General features: G+C 44.6%; 1 protein-coding gene across 2 annotated transcripts; it reads left to right on the top strand.

The window, feature by feature from the left end:
* Positions 1–3,552: 3,552 nt before the first annotated feature.
* On the top strand, positions 3,553–21,497 carry LOC311116524 (ubiquitin carboxyl-terminal hydrolase isozyme L1-like). 2 transcript variants are annotated; one of them, XM_084191609.1, is made up of 9 exons: positions 3,631–3,668; positions 3,806–3,817; positions 5,867–5,995; positions 6,484–6,625; positions 7,689–7,774; positions 12,273–12,320; positions 12,495–12,564; positions 12,651–12,709; positions 20,382–21,497. In XM_084191609.1, exons 1-9 carry the CDS (start codon positions 3,633–3,635, stop codon positions 20,463–20,465), a joined length of 666 nt encoding a protein of 221 aa, XP_084047735.1. In that variant the 5' UTR covers positions 3,631–3,632; the 3' UTR covers positions 20,466–21,497. The 2 variants fall into 2 exon arrangements, with proteins under 2 accessions (XP_084047736.1, XP_084047735.1); XM_084191610.1 differs by lacking the exon at positions 3,806–3,817 and having other exon boundaries at positions 3,553–3,668.
* Positions 21,498–24,008: the final 2,511 nt, after the last annotated feature.

The raw sequence follows: 24,008 nt of genomic DNA, 5'->3' as shown, positions 1-24,008 counted from the left end.
CCATGGTGGTGAGGAGGGCCTGAGCCTGCTCTGCACTGAGGGGGTCGCTCTCCTCCTGGGGCGTCTCCTCCACTATGGTGGGAAGAGAGGTGCTGGATGTGCCTTTTTGGGTGGGGATAGTGGGGGTGGTGCTGGTGGTGTTTCTCTTGTGGGAGGGCATGTCACTGGTGGTGTCTGCTCGCTCTGATCTTCCTTAATGGTCTGAAAGTCTGTTTCAAACAGCCTAAGGTTACCTTGCACCATGACAGTCCCAGTCTTGTAGAGGTTGATTGGTATCATGGTGCTGTCAGGGTCGTCTGTCTCTTTGACTTTCAGCTTCCACCCGTTACAGATTCCCTCTTTCTTTACGGATGGGTAGTGAGAGCAGACTGCTGAGCGCCATGCATTTGGCTGGTCAGTGAGAAAGATGAGATTACTCACATCGCCGTTTTTGTAGAGGTCTGCGAAAAGGGTTTCTGGCCTCCCCTTTAGTAGTTTCTGTTTAAGATCTTTCCTCGTTGTGTCATTTTTGGCCTCTGGAGGGTAGAGAATGGACTCAGCGCTGAGGGGGAGTGGGGACATGGTGCCTGCAGGCCTCTGGAGGGTAGAGAATGGACTCAGCGCTGAGGGGAAGTGGGGACATGGTGCCTGTGGGCTCTGGAGGGTAGAGAATGGACTCAGCGCTGAGGGGAAGTGGGGACATGGTGCCTGCAGGCCTCTGGAGGGTAGAGAATGGACTCAGCGCTGAGGGGAAGTGGGGACATGGTGCCTGCAGGCCTCTGGAGGGTAGAGAATGGACTCAGCGCTGAGGGGAAGTGGGGACATGGTGCCTGCAGGCCTCTGGAGGGTAGAGAATGGACTCAGCGCTGAGGGGAAGTGGGGACATGGTGCCTGTAGGCCTCTGGAGGGTAGAGAATGGACTCAGCGCTGAGGGGAAGTGGGGACATGGTGCCTGCAGGCCTCTGGAGGGTAGAGAATGGACTCAGCGCTGAGGGGGAGTGGGAACATGGTGCCTGCAGGCCTCTGGAGGGTAGAGAATGGACTCAGCGCTGAGGGGAAGTGGGGACATGGTGCCTGTGTTCTCTGCTGCTGCACCGTTGCCATGGCAACCATTTTTGTTTGTCTGCTGCTGTTGCTAGCTAGCTAGAGAGTGTAAAATCTTCACACAAAAAAACAGAAGATATGTTTAACGTTAGAGGCCGTGCTCCTTTTTGATATACTCACTCAGTTTGGTCGTTTTATATAGCTGAATTAACTCCCCTTGCTAGGTTTGTTCTAGCTAAATTTTTCTGGCTAGGATTGTTAGCCTGCTGGCTAGGTTTTTGTTGTGTAGCTAGCTAGCGAGAGTCAAAACTTCTTAATTTGAGGCGCAAAGTTACTTTTTTTTCTATTCTGATTGAATAGAGTTGTTGTTCATTATTTCTTGTCTTGAATTATTTTTTGATTAGAGTGTTTATTTCATTCTAAAGTGCATATTCGTCAAATCTGATCTAACATAGTGCATATTCGTCAAATCCGTAATGATTTATGCATTGTAACAGGCCCACAATGTGGTTACTAAAGTCCAATCTTGATATATTTGGCTGTTTTCGCTGCTTAACATTTAGAAGTTGTCCCTTTTCAGATTTAGAAGAAGTGACTGCTAAATGCTAACTCCCGTTCGTATAAGCTGTTAGCATAGCTAGCATACAGAAATCGGTGGTGGTCCTAGTCAAAGTCGTTTTTAACTGTAATGCAGTTGATTGGTGATGATGACATGAACATGTATTGGGGCTGACGTCCATCCAAGCATTATACTCTGATTTCTACCTCAACATAGTGTGAAATACACATATAGACAACAGCCTAAATGTCGGTTAATTTAGCTGGGAGGCGACGAGGAGATTGGGGATCTTTCCCCCCTGTGTTTCCATGGTATTTCCATTGTTTTGGTCGAGGTCCATTGACCTCTTGACCTCATCTATTGTTTATAAAAGTTATTCTTTATAATATCTAAATAAACATGTCTCCAACCCCCAAATCACCCACTCAACATGTCTCCAACCCCCATATCACCCACTCAACATGTCTCCAACCCCCATATCACCCACTCAACATGTCTCCAACCCCCATATCACCCACTCAACATGTCTCCAACCCCCATATCACCCACTCAACATGTCTCCAACCCCCATATCACCCACTCACTAACTAATGTCATCCGTGTGCACATTGTATAATCAGTTAGTGAGAGAGAGAGAGACTAATATTACATTCATGTGTCCTGTATATATCCACAGTATGAATCACGGCAACGTTTTTTCTCCTGTTTCTGTTATGTCTTTGGTCACGTTCGCATGGGTCAAACAGAAAGCCCCTAATGATTGGTTGACGATAGAGCCTCCCACAATGCAGGCGATGGCTGCAGGATGAAGCTGGGGAAGAGCACGGAGAGAGATACTCATCTTTCCATCTGTGCCATTATAGCATCTGTGACAACACGGGCAGCGACATTGAGGCTATCGCCATTGTAATAATAATAATAATATGCCATTTAGCAGACGCTTTTATCCAAAGCGACTTACAGGCATTTTTACTTTCGTATTGTTAAGGAGTGCATTGTCTTCTTCACGATTGGCTGATCCCTCCCGATGACCCGGTTGGACATGACTCCAGCAGGGTCACCAGGAGGGATCAGCCAATGAAGTTGGAAGTCCCACCCAGTTGACTACCAGAGGAGGCTGGTGGAAGCAGCTGTAGGAGGACGGGCTCATTGTAATGGCTGGAATGTTTTTTAAAAATGGAGCGGTATCAAACTCATATGGAAACCACATATTTGACTCTCTTCCATTTATTCCATTCCAGCCATTACAATGAGCCCGTCCTTCTACAGCTCCTCCCACCAGCCTCCTCTGCCCGTGATCATATAACCTTTTGGCCACTAGAGGCCTCTATCATTCTCTATGGTGAAGAGCAGCTACAGAATTTTGCTGCAGTCAAAACTTCATGACTTTGATCACATGATTTTTTTGTAAAGTTCATGCAGTGAACGGCTGTGTTCGAGAGGATCAAAACGCAATGTATCATGGGTAAAATTGTGAATGACTGACTGATCTACAAATAACGAGTCATCATTTATGATGCAAGGTGATTTGTAGATCAAGTCAGTCGGCAGTCGTTTTGATGCTCTCGAACAAGGCCATCGTGTAGTGAAGTCGGGACCGTTTCTATCCCACTGATGCAAAGACTTGGACCATCTGACAAAAGTGATCTGCTCGAACGCGCCCATTACCCACCAAACTCTCAGGTTGGCTACTGAAGCTTCCACTTGTGTGTGTCGGGATTGGATCAGTCCACCTTTTAAACTGCTCGTGAAAACTAACTACACAGAACACCTCACACACACCTCTCTCTCTCGCTCACACACACACCCCAATACTTCACTGCAATATTTATTGTCTTGTTTACAAACGAGGCGAGGCTACGGGAGGATCTAGTGGCTGTTTCTCCGGTTCTCGCGCACCCCCCTCCGAACCGCACAATGGAATATGACCGGCAGCATATGAAGCGGGTGCACGCGCACCGTGTGATCATATATCTCCCAATTCAGCAGCTGGTTGCAGCAGAGAACATTTAACAAACAGACCGACATACCGGACCGAACCTTACCGAACATGATGGAGTGGCAACCAATGGAGATCAACCCGGAGGTAGATACTCATCATAATAAATCTGTTGTTGTTATAATAAGTCTATCATAAGACTGAAACTTAAAATACGCGCCTGCTCTGTTCCAACGCTCTCTCGGTGTTTGTCTAATGTCTCCTTCTGTCTGTCTGTGTTTCAGATGCTGAACAAGGTGTGTGTATAATATATCGCCGAGTCATAACAGATATGATGACAGTATTCATGTCCAGTTGTATATGACGTTATAACCAGACAACAGGACATTATAATCTACAGGTAGGTTATTATGGACTTGGCCCGGTCGGAGTTAAAACTACTAGTTGGCATCAGATGATCATATAATAATCATGTAAACAGCAGAGCGACAGATGTACAGAAGGTGAAACAGCCGTTAGAATATAGCCTAGCCCTAGTAGGCTACCGTCTGTCTCCCCGGTAGCATCTCTGCCACTACGGGCCTCGGGCCCCACCCGGTGTCTAGGATACAGGGCGTGGTCGGTCGGATGGATGGATGGATGGATGGATGGGGAGAGAGAGACTAAAGATCAATATGTCTCTGGGTCTGATTTGAAGTTCATCGCTATTCATTTGGGACAGGCAGCGGTGCGGTAATGTTCTGATAAAGACGTTAGAACAGCGAATATATGCGTAGTGACTATAATATTATTGCTGTATTTTAATGAGGCCTGTTCTGTCGAGTCATCATGGACGTTTAGTGTCCATTCCCACGGAGGGTTTCAAGTCGGGCTCCTGGTTCGACCCTCTCTTCTGACGGACATTTAACGGATACGGAAGCCAGGTATAAACGCCAACGCTGTGTAAATCAAATCACATTTTATTGGTCACATACACATATTTAGCAGATGTTATTGCGGGTGTAGCGAAATGCTTGTGTTCCTAGCTCCAACAGTGCAGTAGTATCTAACAATTCACACAAATCTAAAAGTAAAAAAATGGAATTAAGAAATATATAAATATTAGGATGAGCAATGTCGGAGTGGTATTGACTAAAATACAGTAGAATAGAATACAGTATATACATATGAGATGAGTAAAGCAGTATGTAAACATTATTAAAGTGTCTAGTGTTCCATTATTAAAGTGGCCAGTGATTCCATGTCTATGTATTTAGGGCAGCAGCCTCTAAGGTGCAGGGTTGAGTAACCGGGTGGTAGCCGGCTAGTGATGGCTATTTAACAGTCTGATTGCCTTGAGATAGAAGCTGTTTTTCAGTCTCTCGGTCCCAGCTTTGATGCACCTGTACTGACCTTGCCTTCTGGATGATAGCGGGGTGAACAGGCTGTGGCTCGGGTGTTTGAGGTCTTTGATGATCTTTTTGGCCTTCCTGTGACATCGGGTGCTGTAGGTGTCCTGGAGGGCAGGCAGTGTGCCCCTGGTGATCCATTGGGCAGACCGCACCACCCTCTGGAGAGCCCTGCGGTTTGCGGGCGGTGCAGTTGCCGTACCAGGCGGTGATACAGCCCGACAGGATGCTCTCAATTGTGCATCTGTAAACGTTTGAGGGTCTTAGGGCCGAAGCCAAATTCTTTCAGCCTCTCGAGGTTGAAGAGGCTCTGTTGCGCCTTCTTCACCACACTGTCTGTGTGGATGGACCATTTCAGATGGTCAGTGACGTGTACGCAGAGGAACTTAACGCTTTAGGCCTACATTCTACTGTATATATATATATATATATATATATATATATATATATATATATATACATACATACATGCATGCATGCATGCATGCATACACACACACACACACAGAGTATAGTGATGTCATTGACTGGGTGAGTTCCAGATACTGTCTAGGTGTTCTGGTTGTTCTAATCTATCATGTTGATGTTCTGGTTGTTCTAATCTATCATGTTGATGTTCTAGGTGTTCTGGTTGTTCTAATCTATCATGTTGGTGTTGAGCTCTGTTCTAGGTGTTCTAATCTATCATGTTGGTGTTGAGCTCTGTTCTAGGTGTTCTGGGTGTTCTAATCTATCATGTTGGTGTTGAGCTCTGTTCTAGGTGTTCTGGGTGTTCTAATCTATCATGTTGGTGTTGAGCTCTGTTCTAGGTGTTCTGGGTGTTCTAATCTATCATGTTGGTGTTGAGCTCTGTTCTAGGTGTTCTGGTTGTTCTAATCTATCATGTTGGTGTTGAGCTCTGTTCTGTAGAGACTGATGGGAAACGTTAATGTTGTTTGACTGCGCTGTGTGTTGCAGGTGCTCAGTGGGCTGGGTGTGTGTGGTAGCTGGCGCTTCGTGGACGTGTTGGGCCTGGAGGACGAGGGAGTGTCTTCAGTACCGACTCCCTGCTGTGCTCTCATGCTACTCTTCCCCCTGACACAACAGGTAACCAATGATCTAGCAGCACTGTCTTTATTGATACATTGGACAGCTCTGTTCTGGGGACCCCAAGGTGGTGCACGGTTTGGTTTTAGCCTTAGTAGCTTGATGATGAGTTGATTCTTTGAATCCGCTGTGTAGTACTGGGGCACTAAACCTCACCCTTGGGGTCCCAGGGCACTGAACCTCACCCTTGGGGTCCCAGGACACTGAACCTCACCCTTGGGGTCCCAGGACACTGAACCTCACCCTTGGGGTCCCAGGGCACTGAACCTCACCCTTGGGGTCCCAGGACACTGAACCTCACCCTTGGGGTCCCAGGACACTGAACCTCACCCTTGGGGTCCCAGGACACTGAACCTCACCCTTGGGGTCCCAGGGCACTAAACCTCACCCTTGGGGTCCCAGGACACTAAACCTCACCCTTGGGGTCCCAGGACTGAGTTTGAAACTCTGATGTAGCATGATGATGATGATAACGGCGTGTGTTTCAGCATGAGTCGTTCCGGCAGCAGCAGGCTGGGAAGGTGTCGGGGGCTCCAGGCCTCTACTTCCTGAAACAGACGGTGGTCAACTCCTGTGGCACTGTGGCTCTGCTGCACGCAGTTGCCAACAACCCCACCCACATAGAGTACGGTGAGTAGGAAATGGTCCCGCATGGAGCCAAGATGGGGGGCAATGTCCGAATACCCATACTTGCGTTCTAAATAGTAGGCTGATTGGGTATGTGAAAATGGAACGTTTATAGTATGTGATATTTAGAAAATGTAGTGCTTTAAATGTCATGATGTCATAGTCATTGGGCTTTACATCTAGTAGAATTCACTGAACACTATCGAGGAAGAGAATGGTCTTTATCTAGTAGAATTCACTGAACACTATTGAGGAAGAGAACGGTCTTTATCTAGTAGAATTCACTGAACACTATTGAGGAAGAGAACGGTCTTTATCTAGTAGAATTCACTGAACACTATTGAGGAAGAGAACGGTCTTTATCTAGTAGAATTCACTGAACACTATTGAGGAAGAGAACGGTCTTTATCTAGTAGAATTCACTGAACACTATTGAGGAAGAGAATGGTCTTTATCTAGTAGAATTCACTGAACACTATTGAGGAAGAGAACGGTCTTTATCTAGTAGAATTCACTGAACACTATTGAGGAAGAGAATGGTCTTTATCTAGTAGAATTCACTGAACACTATTGAGGAAGAGAATGGTCTTTATCTAGTAGAATTCACTGAACACTATTGAGGAAGAGAACGGTCTTTATCTAGTAGAATTCACTGAACACTATTGAGGAAGAGAATGGTCTTTATCTAGTAGAATTCACTGAACACTATTGAGGAAGAGAACGGTCTTTATCTAGTAGAATTCACTGAACACTATTGAGGAAGAGTGGTCTTCAGTGTGTTTGACAACAGCTGATTAATACATTTTTCTTCTGGGTTTTCTTTATTTAATGTTTTATTATTTTGTATTATAAATGCTTGTTTTCACTAATCAGTCTGTGGTAAATAGTATGTAGTATGATGAGTTCACAGTATGTAGTTTTAGTAGGTAAGACAGGTTTCAGACACGGCCAGTGTGTGGCGTGGCGTGGCGTGGCGTGGCGTGGCGTGGCGTGGCGTGGCGTGGCGTGGCGTGGCGTGGCGTGGCGTGGCGTGGCGTGGTGTGTAACAGTGCTCTCTCTGTGCCAGATGGTGACTCTGCTCTGAAGAAGTTTCTAGATGAGACGGCTGACATGACCCCCGCCCAGCGAGCCACACACCTGGAGAACAACCAGGTAACACACACATTCACAGTTCTATACACACACACAGTAATACACAAACACAGTAATATATTTACACTCACACACACATTCACAGTGATACACACACACACACTGGTCCTCTGTAGCTCAATTGGTAGAGCATGGCGCTTGTAATGCCAGGGTAGTGGGTTCGATCCCCGGGACCACCCATACATAAAAATGTATGCACACATGACTGTAAGTCGCTTTTGGATAAAAGCGTCTGCTAAATGGCATATTATTATAATACACTCACACACACACCTTGGTTATGTCCCAATTATCGCTCCTTCCTCCCAAAGTGTGGACTTGTTGTATGGTAGAAACCCCCTGTAGCCCGACTATGGTAGAAACCCCCTGTAGCCCGTGCTTCCTCCACCAACCCAACGCTTGTAGATTTGTAGTGAACGAGTGCACACTTCAGGAGAAAGTAGATATTATTGGGACACGCCTCTAGTCTAGCCTCGTCGTGAACCCGGCTTCCTTAAAACGGGAAGCCTGTGAAGATCCATGTCAGAAATCCGCTAAAGAGCGGTTGGAACCCAGGGTGGAAATCAATGAAGCCTCACAACGCATCAAACCAATCAAAATGCCTTCCTTGGGCGGAACTCCAAAGGTGCCACGTTGCTTCCAGAGGCAGTTTGGAACTCGGTAGTGAGTGTTGCAACTGAGGACAGACATATTTTTTTTACACGCTTCAGCACTCGGCGGTTCCGTTCTGTGAGCTTGTGTGGCCTACCACTTCGCGGCTGAGCCGTTGTTGCTCCTAGACGTTTCCATTTTACAGTAACAGCATATGGCACCACATGGCAAAATGTAAAACGTCAAGCCATCGGGTACTTCTCTTGCTGAAGTTATGCCACAGGTTGGCTTTTTATTTGGAGACTGGGTTGCCCTTCTACGGGCGTGTGGGGGAGGTTTTTGAATCTTGCCGTTGGAACTGTCAAACCGTTTTTGCTCACGTCAGACATGAAGCTGCAGTTGTCATCTTGGCCACTAGAGGACGGCAGAGAGCTGCTGGGTTCTCAGATGCATGGCTTTACAGATCAATATGGTGTTGGAACTTATAGGAATACATCATGTATATGTTTACGTTATATGTTTTAAAAAATTTAATTTGTAGGTACAGTGCATTCAGAAAGTATTCAGACCCCTTGACTTTTTCCACATTTTGTTACCTTACAGCCATATTCTAAAATTGATTTAAATTGTTTTTTTCCCCCTCATCAATCTACACACAATACCCCATAATGACAAAGCAAAAACTGGTTTTGAATTTTTTGCAAATGTCTTAAAAATAATAAACTGAAGTATTACATTTACTTAAGTATTAAGACCCTTTACTCAGTACTTTGTTGAAGCACCTTTTGGCAGCGATTACAGCCTAGAGTCTTCTTGGGTATGATGCTACAAGCTTGGCACACCTGTATTTGGGGAGTTTCTCCCATTCTTCTCTGCAGATCCTCTCAAGCTCTGTCAGGTTGGATGGGGAGCGTTGCTGCACAGCTATTTTCAGGTCTCTCCAGAGATGTTCGATCAGGTTTAAGTCCGGGCTCTGGCTGGGCCACTCAAGGACATTCAGAGACTTGTCCCGAAGCCACTCCTGCGTTGTCTTGGCTGTGTGCTTAGGGTCGTTGTCCTGTTGGAAGGTGAACCTTCGCCCCAGTCTGAGGTCCTGAGCGCTCTGGAGCAGGTTTTCATCAAGGATCTCTCTATAATTTGCGGCGTTCATCTTTCCCTCGATCCTGACTAGTCTCCCAGTCCCTGCCGCTGAAAAAATCCCCACAGCATGATTCTGCCACCACCATGCTTCACCGTAGGGATGGTGCCAGGTTTCCTCCACACGTGACGCTTGGCATTCAGGCCAAAGAGTTCAATCTTGGTTTCATCAGACCAGAGAATCTTGTTTCTCATGTGGTCCTCTGTAGCACAATTGGTAGAGCATGGCGCTTGTAACGCCAGGGTAGTGGGTTCCATCCCCGGGACCACCCATTCGTAAAAATGTATGCGCACATGACTGTATGTCGCTTTGTATAAAAGCGTCTGCTAAATGGCATATTATATTATTATCATGGTCTGAGAGTCCTTTAGGTGCCTTTTGGCAAACTCCAAGCGGGCTGTCATGTGCCTTTTACTGAGGAGTGGCTTCCGTCTGGCCACGCTACCATAAAGGCCTGATTGGTGGAGTGCTGCAGAGATGGTTGTCCTTCTGGAAGGTTCTCCAATCTCCACAGAGGAACTCTGGAGCTCGGTCAGAGTAACCATCGGGTTCTTGGTCACCTCCCTGACCAAGTCCCTTCTCCCCCGATTGCTCAGTTTGGCCGGGCGGCCAGCTCTAGGAAGAGTCTTGGTGGTTCCAAACTTCTTCCATTTAAGAATGATGGAGGCCACTGTGTTCTTGGGGACATTCAATGCTGCAGACATTTTTTGGTGCCTGTCCCCAGATCTGTGCCTCGACACAATCCTGTCTTGGAGCTCTACGGACAATTCCTTCGACCTCGTGGGTTGGTTTTTGCTCTGACATGCACTGTCAACTGTGGGACCTTATATAGACAGGTGTGTGCCTTTCCAAATCATGTCCAATCAATAGTATTTACCCCAGGTGGACTCCAATCAAGTTGTAGAAACATCTCAAGGATGATCAATGGAAACAGGATGCACCTGACCTCAATTTGGAGTCTCATAGCAAAGGGTCTGAATACTTATGTAAATAAGGTATCTGTTTTTATTTTTAATAAGTTTGCAAACATATATAAAAACCTGTTTTCGCTTTGTCATTATGGGGTATTGTGTGTAGATTGAGGAAAACAATTTAATTTAATCCATTTTAGAATAAGTCTGTAACATAACAAAATGTGGAAAAAGTCAAGGGGTCTGAATACTTTGCGACGGCACTGTATGTTTAATGTAGATGTGTAGATACCTGTATGTCAGTGCCGTTTATGATGAGGGAGGACTTTTTGTATTTTATTTTCATGAGCATGGCCTTATTTCTATTACAGCATGTTGGATGACTGTCATTCATATTCCATTCACCCAGTTCAATGTAACATCAATAGGTTTAGGCTACTACATGATACTTGAATTTTCCCTATGCTCATCATGAGGTTGCTACAACCTAGACTATGAATGAAAGTTTACAACATAGGTGCACACAGAGAATGTTGAATAATCAAGGTGACAGACAGTGACACATTCAACACCTCCTTGCACACTCTTGCCTGCATCTAGGTCTAACCGTTGCAAACGAGAGTTTCTATTGGACAAATTCAGGTATTTTTCTTTATCCCTGTTTTGTTTTCTTCCGTCTAGAAACGTTTTTCAACAGAACAGGCGTAATGAATACACCCCTGATCACGCATAAACACAGTTCACTTTCATAGCAGCCACGTTGTATTCCTTCTCGCCTCTATGCGCTCTCCTCCTCTCACCTTTTCCCTTCGTTTGTGGACTTCAATGCACAACACATCAGCTGTATGTGACCAGGCGAAAAAACCTTCCCAAGCCAAACCATGTCATAACCGCTACAAACAGCCTACATCGTTGTCACCATATTAGCTAAAGTCACGTCATAGTCAACGTAGCTAAGAGAACTAACGCCTTAGTAAACCCGCTACAATCATGCAGTAACGTTACAGTGTACAGTCAGTAAGCAGTTTAGCAATAAATTAGTAAAACCAAAAGCTTACATTGACTTGGAAGAGTTCCAGTGTTGTGTTGAATAGTCATAGCCAGCTAGCTAACATAGCATCCCTCTGTTTGAGCCGGGTGTTTGAGTAACTAAACTAGCCAGCTGCATTTGCTAGCTAAGTAAGTGAAACAGAACATGAAAAAAATGACTCTCTATAGCTCTCTTGCTTCTCCTTCATTTTTGAATAAATTAATTAGTTAAACTGTTCAACTATTGTCTTTGAGTCAACTACTCACCACATGTTATGCACTGCAGTGCTAGCTAGCAGTAGCTTATGCTTTCAGTACTAGATTAATTCTCTGATCCTTTGATTGGGTGGACAACATGTCAGTTCATGCTGCAAGAGCTCTGATAGGTTGGAGGATGTCCTCCGGAAGTTGTCATAATTACTGTGTATGTCTATGGAAGGGGGGTGAGAACCAAGAGCCTCCTAGGTTTTGTATTGAAGTCAATGTACTATGAGGAGGACGGAAGCTAGCTGTCCTCCGGCTACACCATGGTGCTACCCTACAGAGTGCTGTTGAGGCTACTGTAGACCTTCATTGCAAAACAGTGTGTTTTAATCAATTATTTGCTGACTCAAATATATTTAGTGTAGTTTAATCTAAAAATGGTAACATTTTTCAATGTTTTACCATTTTATTTTTATGGAATTCACTGAGGATGGTCCTCCCCTTCCTCCACTGAGGAGCCTCCACTTCTGTATATGTCTACATATGTTTTGTGTGTGTATATAATATATATATATTCTATAATCTCTGTTTAATGTAGATGTGTATATATTGCTGTCTCTTGCAGGCCATCAGAGAGGCTCATGATGAAGTGTCGGCACAGGGCCAGTGCAGGGTGAGAACACACCATGCAACATAAGGACCGCCTCCAGATGTTACTGTGTATTGATCTATACATGGATCATTTCATATGTTATTCTCTCCCTCTCTCCTACCCTCTTTCTCTCCTACCCTCTTTCTCTCCTACCCTCTTTCTCTCCTACCCTCCCTCTCTCCTACCCTCTTTCAGGTGGAGGCAGATAAAGTGAACTTCCATTTTATCACCTTCGTCAATGTGAAAGGACAGCTTTATGAGCTGGGTGAGTGTATGGCTGAGTCTCAGTTTTCTCCTCAGGTGTGTATTTCTACACTTTCTCACGATGTGTGTTAATGATGTGTTGTGTAGATGGTAGGATGGAGGGACCGGTGAACCATGGAACCACCAAGGATGACTCCTTCATCAAGGTACGTTCCTCTTCCATTCATCTAATCCCAGTAGACCTGTGCACCTTCGGCCAACGTATCAAACTGTGTAAAGGCTTTTTTTAATTTAATTTAATTTTTTACCCTACGGAGACGAGCCCTACAGAGCGTTTTCCGTCACAAAGGGGGCGTCTCCTTGTAGTGGGTTCCGACATTTCGACGTACTCCCGTGCCACGTGATAACTGGAACGTGCCGGATCATCCCTTCCGTAGCCATGGGGACAGTGTTGGCAATGAAGCTTGATTTGGTTTCTTGATCTGATCTATAGGCTAGGCATCAAAGTAGCCTATTTTTGCATTGATAAGCAAATATAATCTCAACAAGTGTTCAAACAATAAACCAAACAACATTGTAGCCTTATTAGAATCCTCCCAAAATGTATTTTGTTTAGAAGTATAACTAGTGATTCCAGGTTATTGGTAAAAACGGCTGCGATGTGCTTTTTCTCTGCGATCAAAACACGACATTCTACTGTTAGCTGATATGGGAGTGAATACCTTCAAGCAGTATATGAAACTGGGGTAATGTTGTAGGTTACACTGGCAAGTATAAGAATATTTGCAAGGGTGTATTATTTAATTATTAATCTGGTTATTTCACATGGAGATATGGGAAGCTAAAAGGTTAACTAGCTTGCTGTGTTTAGTGTTAAGTTGCATCAATTCAAATCTGGTATTAGGAACAAAAGAGGTCAATACACGTCTTCTAAATAGACTAGTATTTTAATTAATGCAAAACCTTCAATGGTAAATATGATGTTCGTATATACGGGCTCCCTGAAGTACCTCGCAGGGCATTCAGAGAACTAATCCATTGTTTCAGATTGTTCTTCAAATACTCTTGACAGTTCTCAGTTCCCGCTCTCTGCTGGCCAATCAGAGTAGACGCTGAGCGTGGTTTAGACTTACTCAGCCAATCCGTTGGCGCACGGGCTAGTCCCAGACCCTTGGCGCATCCCTGTTGCCAGGCATACGTTCTTATCATAACAACCTGTCATGGTGAGAAGAGCCAGCTCCCCTAGACACCATTCCTACGTCCAAGGAAGGCTCACAGATCACAAAGAAACAGTATAGTCTAGTATTTGGAGACACAAATTATTATCTCATCTTACCCCCTAAAACAGCTCTTCACATCAATCACAGCTTGCCAGGTAAAACAACCTACATCAGCCCAGTCTAGAATGCATTCTTTCTAAGTTAGTCATCCCATCAATTAGGAGAATAATAAATCCCCCACATTAGCCAACTTGGAGATGAGGGAAGCTAAAAGGCTAACTAGCTTGCTGTGTTTAGCCAACTTGGAGATATGGGAAGCTAAAAGGCTAACTAGCTTGCTGTGTTTAGCCAACTTGGAGATATGGGAAGCTAAAAGGCTAACTAGCTTGCTGTGTTTAGCCAACTTGGAGATATGGGAAGCTAAAAGGCTAACTAGCTTGCTGTGTTTAGCCAACTTGGAGATATGGGAAGCTAAAAGGCTAACTAGCTTGCTGTGTTTAGCCAACTTGGAGATATGGGAAGCTAAAAGGCTAACTAGCTTGCTGTGTTTAGCCAACTTGGAGATATGGGAAGCTAAAAGGCTAACTAGCTTGCTGTGTTTAGCCAACTTGGAGATATGGGAAGCTAAAAGGCTAACTAGCTTGCTGTGTTTAGCCATCTTGGAGATGAGGGAAGCTAAAAGGCTAACTAGCTTGCTGTGTTTAGCCAACTTGGAGATATGGGAAGCTAAAAGGCTAACTAGCTTGCTGTGTTTAGCCAACTTGGAGATGAGGGAAGCTAAAAGGCTAACTAGCTTGCTGTGTTTAGCCATCTTGGAGATGAGGGAAGCTAAAAGGCTAACTAGCTTGCTGTGTTTAGTGTTAAGTTGCATCAATTCAAATCTGGTATTAGGAACAAAAGAGGTCAATACACGTCTTCTAAATAGACTAGTATTTTAATTAATGCAAAACCTTCAATGGTAAATATGATGTTCGTATATACGGGCTCCCTGAAGTACCTCGCAGGGCATTCAGAGAACTAATCCATTGTTTCAGATTGTTCTTCAAATACTCTTGACAGTTCTCAGTTCCCGCTCTCTGCTGGCCAATCAGAGTAGACACTGAGCGTGGTTTAGACTTACTCAGCCAATCCGTTGGCGCACGGGCTAGTCCCAGACCCTTGGCGCATCCCTGTTGCCAGGCATACGTTCTTATCATAACAACCTGTCATGGTGAGAAGAGCCAGCTCCCCTAGACACCATTCCTACGTCCAAGGAAGGCTCACAGATCACAAAGAAACAGTATAGTCTAGTATTTGGAGACACAAATTATTATCTCATCTTACCCCCTAAAACAGCTCTTCACATCAATCACAGCTTGCCAGGTAAAACAACCTACATCAGCCCAGTCTAGAATGCATTCTTTCTAAGTTAGTCATCCCATCAATTAGGAGAATAATAAATCCCCCACATTAGCCAACTTGGAGATGAGGGAAGCTAAAAGGCTAACTAGCTTGCTGTGTTTAGCCAACTTGGAGATATGGGAAGCTAAAAGGCTAACTAGCTTGCTGTGTTTAGCCAACTTGGAGATATGGGAAGCTAAAAGGCTAACTAGCTTGCTGTGTTTAGCCAACTTGGAGATATGGGAAGCTAAAAGGCTAACTAGCTTGCTGTGTTTAGCCAACTTGGAGATATGGGAAGCTAAAAGGCTAACTAGCTTGCTGTGTTTAGCCAACTTGGAGATATGGGAAGCTAAAAGGCTAACTAGCTTGCTGTGTTTAGCCAACTTGGAGATATGGGAAGCTAAAAGGCTAACTAGCTTGCTGTGTTTAGCCAACTTGGAGATATGGGAAGCTAAAAGGCTAACTAGCTTGCTGTGTTTAGCCATCTTGGAGATGAGGGAAGCTAAAAGGCTAACTAGCTTGCTGTGTTTAGCCAACTTGGAGATATGGGAAGCTAAAAGGCTAACTAGCTTGCTGTGTTTAGCCAACTTGGAGATGAGGGAAGCTAAAAGGCTAACTAGCTTGCTGTGTTTAGCCATCTTGGAGATGAGGGAAGCTAAAAGGCTAACTAGCTTGCTGTGTTTAGTGTTAAGTTGCATCAATTCAAATCTGGTATTAGGAACAAAAGAGGTCAATACACGTCTTCTAAATAGACTAGTATTTTAATTAATGCAAAACCTTCAATGGTAAATATGATGTTCGTATATACGGGCTCCCTGAAGTACCTCGCAGGGCATTCAGAGAACTAATCCATTGTTTCAGATTGTTCTTCAAATACTCTTGACAGTGCTCAGTTCCCGCTCTCTGCTGGCCAATCAGAGTAGACGCTGAGCGTGGTTTAGACTTACTCAGCCAATCCGTTGGCGCACGGGCTAGTCCCAGACCCTTGGCGCATCCCTGTTGCCAGGCATACGTTCTTATCATAACAACCTGTCATGGTGAGAAGAGCCAGCTCCCCTAGACACCATTCCTACGTCCAAGGAAGGTTCACAGATCACAAAGAAACAGTATAGTCTAGTATTTGGAGACACAAATTATTATCTCATCTTACCCCCTAAAACAGCTCTTCACATCAATCACAGCTTGCCAGGTAAAACAACCTACATCAGCCCAGTCTAGAATGCATTCTTTCTAAGTTAGTCATCCCATCAATTAGGAGAATAATAAATCCCCCACATTAGCCAACTTGGAGATATGGGAAGCTAAAAGGCTAACTAGCTTGCTGTGTTTAGCCATCTTGGAGATGAGGGAAGCTAAAAGGCTAACTAGCTTGCTGTGTTTAGCCATCTTGGAGATGAGGGAAGCTAAAAGGCTAACTAGCTTGCTGTGTTTAGCCATCTTGGAGATGAGGGAAGCTAAAAGGCTAACTAGCTTGCTGTGTTTAGCCATCTTGGAGATGAGGGAAGCTAAAAGGCTAACTAGCTTGCTGTGTTTAGCCATCTTGGAGATGAGGGAAGCTAAAAGGCTAACTAGCTTGCTGTGTTTAGCCATCTTGGAGATGAGGGAAGCTAAAAGGCTAACTAGCTTGCTGTGTTTAGCCATCTTGGAGATGAGGGAAGCTAAAAGGCTAACTAGCTTGCTGTGTTTAGCCAACTTGGAGATGAGGGAAGCTAAAAGGCTAACTAGCTTGCTGTGTTTAGCCAACTTGGAGATGAGGGAAGCTAAAAGGCTAACTAGCTTGCTGTGTTTAGCCAACTTGGAGATGAGGGAAGACGAGACAATATTTATTTTGCTTTCACCACATGAGAAGACCACAAGGACCTCTGTCGCCCTCTTGTAAATGTTGCTATTTGGGAGTCTGGACCGGTGAGGTATCATGTTACCAAAAGGTGCATGTTGCTCTAAAACATCTACCCCCCCCCCCCCCCCAGCACAGCAGGCCTGTAGATCTATGCAGGTGAAGCTGTTAGAAAGCTTCTGGAAATTGTAGTGTGGGCCTCCATTTGTACATTGGGAAGACGTCACCGAGACATCAGAATATAATGTTGATGCCTGGCCAACATCTAAACCAGGGGTGTCAAACTCATTTTAGCTCAGGGGCCACATGGAGGAAAATCTATTCCCAAGTGGGCCGGACCGGTAAAATCATGGTATATATAACTTAAAAACAACAACTTCAGATTGTTTTCTTTGTTTTAATACGATCAACATACAACATAAAGCTGGAGCCTGAGGACAGTGTGTCCAAAATAGTACAAGCACAACATCACTATTAATCATAAAACACGTCAAGTTTATTTGAAAATTCTAAAGAAAAAGAACACAAACACACAATGCCTCAGTGATTCACAGAACTGTTTCACAGATCACAGAACTATATCAGGGTTTCATTTCTCAGGCAGAAATGTTGATACAAATAATGAAATCCTGTTCCCCAAACAAGTGCAAGAACCACAGAGTCAAGAATAGGTTAAATATACAAATAAAATAAATTAAAAACAATAGCACATCAACATAAAAACATATAAACATAAAGCTGGAGCCTGAGGACAGTGTGTCCAAAAGCACAACATCACTATTAATCATAAAACACCTCAAGTTTATTTGATTCTGAGGACAAACAACACACAAACACACAATGCCTCAGTGATTCACAGAAGTATATCACAGATCACAGAACTATATCAGGGTGTCTCATGCAGCACTTTAAGTGGGGTTGCAAAGTTTATTTGACTCCTGATACCTGGCATCTTTTAGCTTTCACCAGCGCATCAATATCAGGCGTCACATCCTGAGTGGCAGCCAACTTCAGGATGTGATTCAAGTGCTTGTGCGTGAGCCTTGAGCGCAGCTTTGTTTTATTTATGCTCATTACAGAGAACTTGCTCACAAAGATATGTGGTTCCAAACATGCACAACAGTTTTGCAGCGAGGGCTGTCAAGTTGGGGTAACCTGGCAAGAGATTCTGATAAAATGTGTCCAAGCCAGCTGCGGCAAATTTGCCCTTCAAATCCGAGTCACACTGCAAGTATATTATTTCAAGTTGGATGCTGACGGGCAGATCAGAGGGATTCACGGTTAATGGCGAACAAAAAACGTTGAAGTCTTTCTCCAGTTCACCAAAAATCTGAAAGCGTTGCTCAAACTCCCTTAACAGTCCCGTTATTTTATCTTTGAACCGCTTCATGTCTGCCACATGTTGGGTCGCGCACACATTTTTCAGACAGGGGAAGTGAGCTGCATCACCACCGGCAAGTTGCGTCTCCCACAATGACAGCTTCAACTTGAAAGAACGTATGCTGTCATAATACTGCGTGGCAACTTTGTTGCGCCCTTGCAGCTGTTTGTTCAAGTTATTCAGGTGCTCTGTAACATCCACCATAAATGCAAGGTCCTGCATCCATTCTGCGGAATGAAATTCTAACACTGGTTGCCCTTTTCTTCCATGAACTGTTCAATTTCTTCTCGTAAATCAAAGAAACGCCTCAGCACAGCACCTCGGCTTAACCATCTTACCTCAGTGTGGTATGGCAGGCCATAGATGTGGTCTTTCTCTCTGAGAAGGCTGTCAAACTGACGTTGATTCAGGCTTCTGGATCGGATGAAATTAACAGTTTGGATAATATAATAATAATAATAATAATAATTAGTCATTTAGCAGACGCTCTTATCCAGAGCGACTTAATATAATAATATAATAATAATATAATAAAAATAATGACCACCTTCATGACGTTATCCATCTTTAATGACTTGCAACACAAAGCCTCCTGGTGCAAAATACAGTGAAAAGTCCAAAAATCACGTCCTCCATTTGCAGATTGCACTTTCTCTCTGAACTTTGTCACAACGCCTGCTTTTTTCCCGATCATTGAGGGCGCACCATCTGTAGCCAGGCTGACAGCGCGGGACCAGTCCACTCCGACCCTGTCCAGCGCGCTGACGAATGCAGTGAAAATATCAGCTGCTGTCGTTGTATCTGTCATCGGCACCAACTCCACGAACTCCTCGGTGACGGTCAATGTGTCATCAACTCTGCGGATGAAAATGGCCAGTTGTGCAACATCTGTAATGTCCGGGCTTTCATCAATTGCAACCGAAAACGCAATAAATTACTTTACTTTTTGCTTCAACTGGCTGTCCAAATCCACTGAAAGATTGGAAATCCTGTCTGCAACTGTGTTTCTTGTCAGGCTGATATTTGCAAAAGCCTGGTGCTTTTCAGGGCACACAATCTCCGCTGCCTTCATCATGCATGTTTTTACAAATTCACCCTCACTAAATGGTTTTGAAGCCACTGCGATTTCCATAGCAATGAGGTAGCTAGCTTTCACTGCAGCGTCACTGATGTCTCGGCTGTGAGTAAACACAGACTGCTGTTTCTTCAGACCCGCCAACAGTTCATTCACCTTCTCTCTTCTCCGCTGTCCTTGAAAGTTGTCATATTTGTCGGAATGAAGACTCACATAGTGGCGACGAAGGTTATATTCTTTCAGCACTGCAACATGCTGTGAACACACCAAACATACAGCTTTCCCATTCAATTCCGTGAATAAATAGAAGGATGACAATTTTTCTTGGAACACTCTGCACTCTGCGTCCACTTTTCTATTTTTTGACAGAGACATATTGGGGCAATGAGGGTGCCAAAGCACATAATGTTAAAAGTAGAAGCCGTAATAAATATCGCGGGCAAAACAAAGTAGCTCATCCGGACTAGCTGCACTTGCTTGACCTATTTGCTCTGCCCCGGTATAAACAGTTTGCTTGCTTAACACAATTGCTATTGCGCCATCCAGTGGACACAATTGGAACAGCAGTTTCTTTTATTGAAAAATTGCAGCTCATTTTTATACTTTACAAAATCATCTCGGGGGCCGGATTAAACCCATTTGCGGGCCTGATCCGGCCCGCGGGCCGGACGTTTGACACCCCTGATCTAAACCATGTCGTATGTAGGCATTCTAAATACATCTGCAAGACGTCTGGCCAATGAGCTAATATGTAGGCATTCTAAATACATCTTCCAGACGTCTGTTTACTTGACCAGAGGGTTATGCGCTATCTGGGATGTTCATTTACTGTTAACTGATCATCTACCACCTATGACATTTGAGTCATTTAGCAGACGCTCTTATCCAGAGCTACAGTTAGTGCATTCATATTCTGTCTCTCTCTCTCTCCCCCCCTCTCTCTGTCTCTCCCTGTCTCTCTGTCTCTCTGTCTCTCTCTCCCCAGGATGCAGCCAGGGTGTGTCGGGGTTTTGTGGAGAGAGGGGAGGGAGAGGTCCGCTTCTCTGCTGTAGCTCTCTGTCACACCTAAAGACCCAGGACACACTTGCACCACACACACTCTCTCTCTCTCACACACACACACACAGACACACACACACACGCCCGGTATGCACTGGAAACATACCGTTTGCACTCTGCCCACACACACTCCGCAGCACACATGCGTAGATAGTAGTTTGCACAAGCCTGGTGTATGTCATGATGATGTCACTACTGATGTACTCTGTCTGCTGTACTCTGTTTATTTCTACGTCAGATCTCACCACTGCTAGACTGTCTTAATCTGGAGACATGGAACGGATAAGTGCCTTTAGTGGCAAAACGAGTGAAAGAGAGAGAGAGAAAGAGGGGGGGGGGACTGAGGAGAAAGGAGTGGAGAGAGGCAGTGAGGTGTTCTAAGGAGGTTATTGCAGCAGTCTGACTGGGGACGCTGCTGCTGGTTCTCCAAGAGAAAGGAGTGCATTACGTCTGGTTCTCCAAGAGAAAGGAGTGCACTACGTCTGGTTCTCCAAGAGAAAGGAGTGCACTACGTCTGGTTCTCCAAGAGAAAGGAGTGCACTACGTCTGGTTCTCCAAGAGAAAGGAGTGCACTACGTGGGGGAAAGGGAGCCTTTTGAGCTGCAGCCTGTGAGATGTCAGTGATTTTTTTAAGGCTTCCTGTTTTTCTGCTGCCTGACCCTGACCCTAACCCTGACCCTGACCCTGACCCTAACCCTGACCCTGACCCCGACCCCGACCCCTGACCCTGACTCCTCAGTTCTCTGCTCTGTTTCTAACAGCTGTTACAACGTCAGACTACAACGTTAGGATGACGTTGTTACTGTGTTAGGATGACGTTGTTACTGTGTTAGGATGACGTTGTTACTACGTTAGGATGACGTTGTCAGGATGACACTGTTACTACGTTAGGATGACGTTGTTACTACGTTAGGATGACGTTGTTACTACGTTAGGATGACGTTGTCAGGATGACACTGTAACAATGTTGTTGGCTGTGCTTTGCCTTTCTGCCTCTTCCTGTTCTAGTGCTGCTGTCTGCCAATAAACCAAACTACACACACGTCTCCGCTACTCCCTCTCTCTCTGTGTGTGTGTGTGTGTGTGTGTGTGTGTGTGTGTGGCAGAGCTGTAAAGTAATTATTGACTACTCTCGTTACTGTAATTAAGCAGCTTTTCAGAGTACTATTTTACTTCTACTTGAGTAAAATGGTAAAGTAACTTCTACTTTAGTAGGGTGTTTCAGTACTCTTTCCATCCTGATAGTTTCAAACATGTTTGATTTTTATCGGCACAAAATCGGCAATGCTCTTGTGTGCAGTTGTGTAAAAATACTACTTAAGGAGTATCCATACTTGGGTATCTGTACTTTACTATTTATTTTTTACAACTTTTTTTACTTCACTACATTCCTAAAGAAAATAATGTACTTTTTACTCCATACATTTTCCTTGACACCCAAAAGTACTCGTTACATTTTGAATGCTTATCAGGACAGACAAATGGTCAAATGAATGCACTTATCAAGAGAACATCCCTGGTCGTCCGACTGCCTCTGATCTGGCAGACTTACTAAACTCACTTGCTTCGTTTGTAAATTATGTCTGCGTGTTGGAGATAGCCCCTGACTATCATCAATTTAAAAAATGGTGCCCTCTGGTTTGCTTAATATAAGGAATTTGAAATTATTTAAACTTTTACTTAAGATACTTAAGTATATTTTAGCTATTACATTTACTTTTGATAGTTATATTTTAAACCAAATACTTACTTTTACTCAAGTAGTATTTTACTGGGTGAGTTTCACTTTTGATTGAGTCATTTTCTATTAAGGTATCTTTGACTGAAGTATGACAACTGGCTAAATGTTCCACCAATGGTAGTGTGAGAACGGTGATCAGCAGTAGCCAATGAGAGGAAGCCAGTGAGATGACGACGTGTCGCGTCACCCAGAAGGCGGAGACTCAAGCAGTAGCCATGACGACGACTACTAATAGTATGCGTTTTGGACTTGTCGTTAACCGAAGCAAAAGTGTCACTGCTACAGCTCTGAAGTTCACAAGCAATGTTATTCAATTCATAAAATGTTGGCTAGATATTTCAGCTCTGTATGGCAACGTCTGACTTAACATGTGTGAGGCTGCTTTGAGACACAGCTCGTAGCTACGCTAACTCGACCCAGTGACAACATGGTAGCTATGGAGAACCATAAGGACCCAGTGAAGAGCCTTGTAGTGTGACCAGCGTCAGTGCTACATGGTTTAGTGTGCTCACCACTACGCTAGCAACACAAACAACACTACAGCAAATACGGCCGTTTAATGGAAGAGGCTCAGCGACGTTAGGATTTTTATTAAGTAGCTTTGGATAAAAGTGTCTGCTAAATGGCATATATTATGGACCTGGAGAGCTAGCCTCCAGGAGGTGCAGGCTTTGGTTCCAGCCCAATTGGTAGAGCATGGCGCTTGTAACGCCAGGGTAGTGGGTTCGATCCCCGGGACCACCCATACGTAAAAAAGTATGCACACATGATTGTAAGTCGCTTTGGATAAAAGCGTCTGCTAAATGGCATATATATATGTTTTTTTTAACACCACTGACTCAGCTGATCATAGTGTTGGTGGTGAGTTACTGATCAGGTGATTCAAGAGTTAATGATGGTTTAGCACTGGAACTGAGACAGTTAACGTCCTAGAGCAGGGTTATTCAACTCTTACCCTACAAGGACCAGAGCCTGCTGGTTTTACGTTCTACCTGACCATTAATCGCACCCACTTGGTGTCCCAGGTCTAAATCAGTCCCTGATTAGAGGGGAAGAATGAACAAACAGCAGTGGAACTGGCTTCAGTCCCTGATTAGAGGGGAAGAATGAACAAACAGCAGTGGAACTGGCTTCAGTCCCTGATTAGAGGGGAAGAATGAACAAACAGCAGTGCAACTGGCTTCAGTCCCTGATTAGAGGGGAAGAATGAACAAACAGCAGTGGAACTGGCTTCAGTCCCTGATTAGAGGGGAAGAATGAACAAACAGCAGTGGAACTGGCTTCAGTCCCTGATTAGAGGGGAAGAATGAACAAACAGCAGTGGAACTGGCTTCAGTCCCTGATTAGAGGGGAAGAATGAACAAACAGCAGTGGAACTGGCTTCAGTCCCTGATTAGAGGGGAAGAATGAACAAACAGCAGTGCAACTGGCTTCAGTCCCTGATTAGAGGGGAAGAATGAACAAACAGCAGTGGAACTGGCTTCAGTCCCTGATTAGAGGGGAAGAATGAACAAACAGCAGTGGAACTGGCTTCAGTCCCTGATTAGAGGGGAAGAATGAACAAACAGCAGTGGAACTGGCTTCAGTCCCTGATTAGAGGGGAAGAATGAACAAACAGCAGTGGAACTGGCTTCAGTCCCTGATTAGAGGGGAAGAATGAACAAACAGCAGTGGAACTGGCTTCAGTCCCTGATTAGAGGGGAAGAATGAACAAACAGCAGTGGAACTGGCTTCAGTCCCTGATTAGAGGGGAAGAATGAACAAACAGCAGTGGAACTGGCTTCAGTCCCTGATTAGAGGGGAAGAATGAAC

This window comes from Coregonus lavaretus (assembly GCF_964263955.1).
Source record: "Coregonus lavaretus genome assembly, contig: HAP1_SCAFFOLD_2318, whole genome shotgun sequence".
NCBI lineage: Eukaryota > Metazoa > Chordata > Actinopteri > Salmoniformes > Salmonidae > Coregonus > Coregonus lavaretus.
Note: the sequence above shows the minus strand (reverse complement) of the source record. Positions and strands in the feature narration are given on the sequence as shown.

What these genes read in the sequence shown, in the direction of transcription:
- LOC311116524 (XM_084191609.1), top strand. Translation starts at nt 3,633, where the DNA reads ATGATGGAGTGGCAACCAATGGAGATCAACCCGGAG. An exon ending in CCCCACCCACATAGAGTACG is followed by an intron (nt 6,626 to 7,688) that starts GTGAGTAGGAAA and finishes TCTCTGTGCCAG; the next exon opens with ATGGTGACTCTGCTCTGAAG. An exon ending in AGGATGACTCCTTCATCAAG is followed by an intron (nt 12,710 to 20,381) that starts GTACGTTCCTCT and finishes CTCTCTCCCCAG; the next exon opens with GATGCAGCCAGGGTGTGTCG.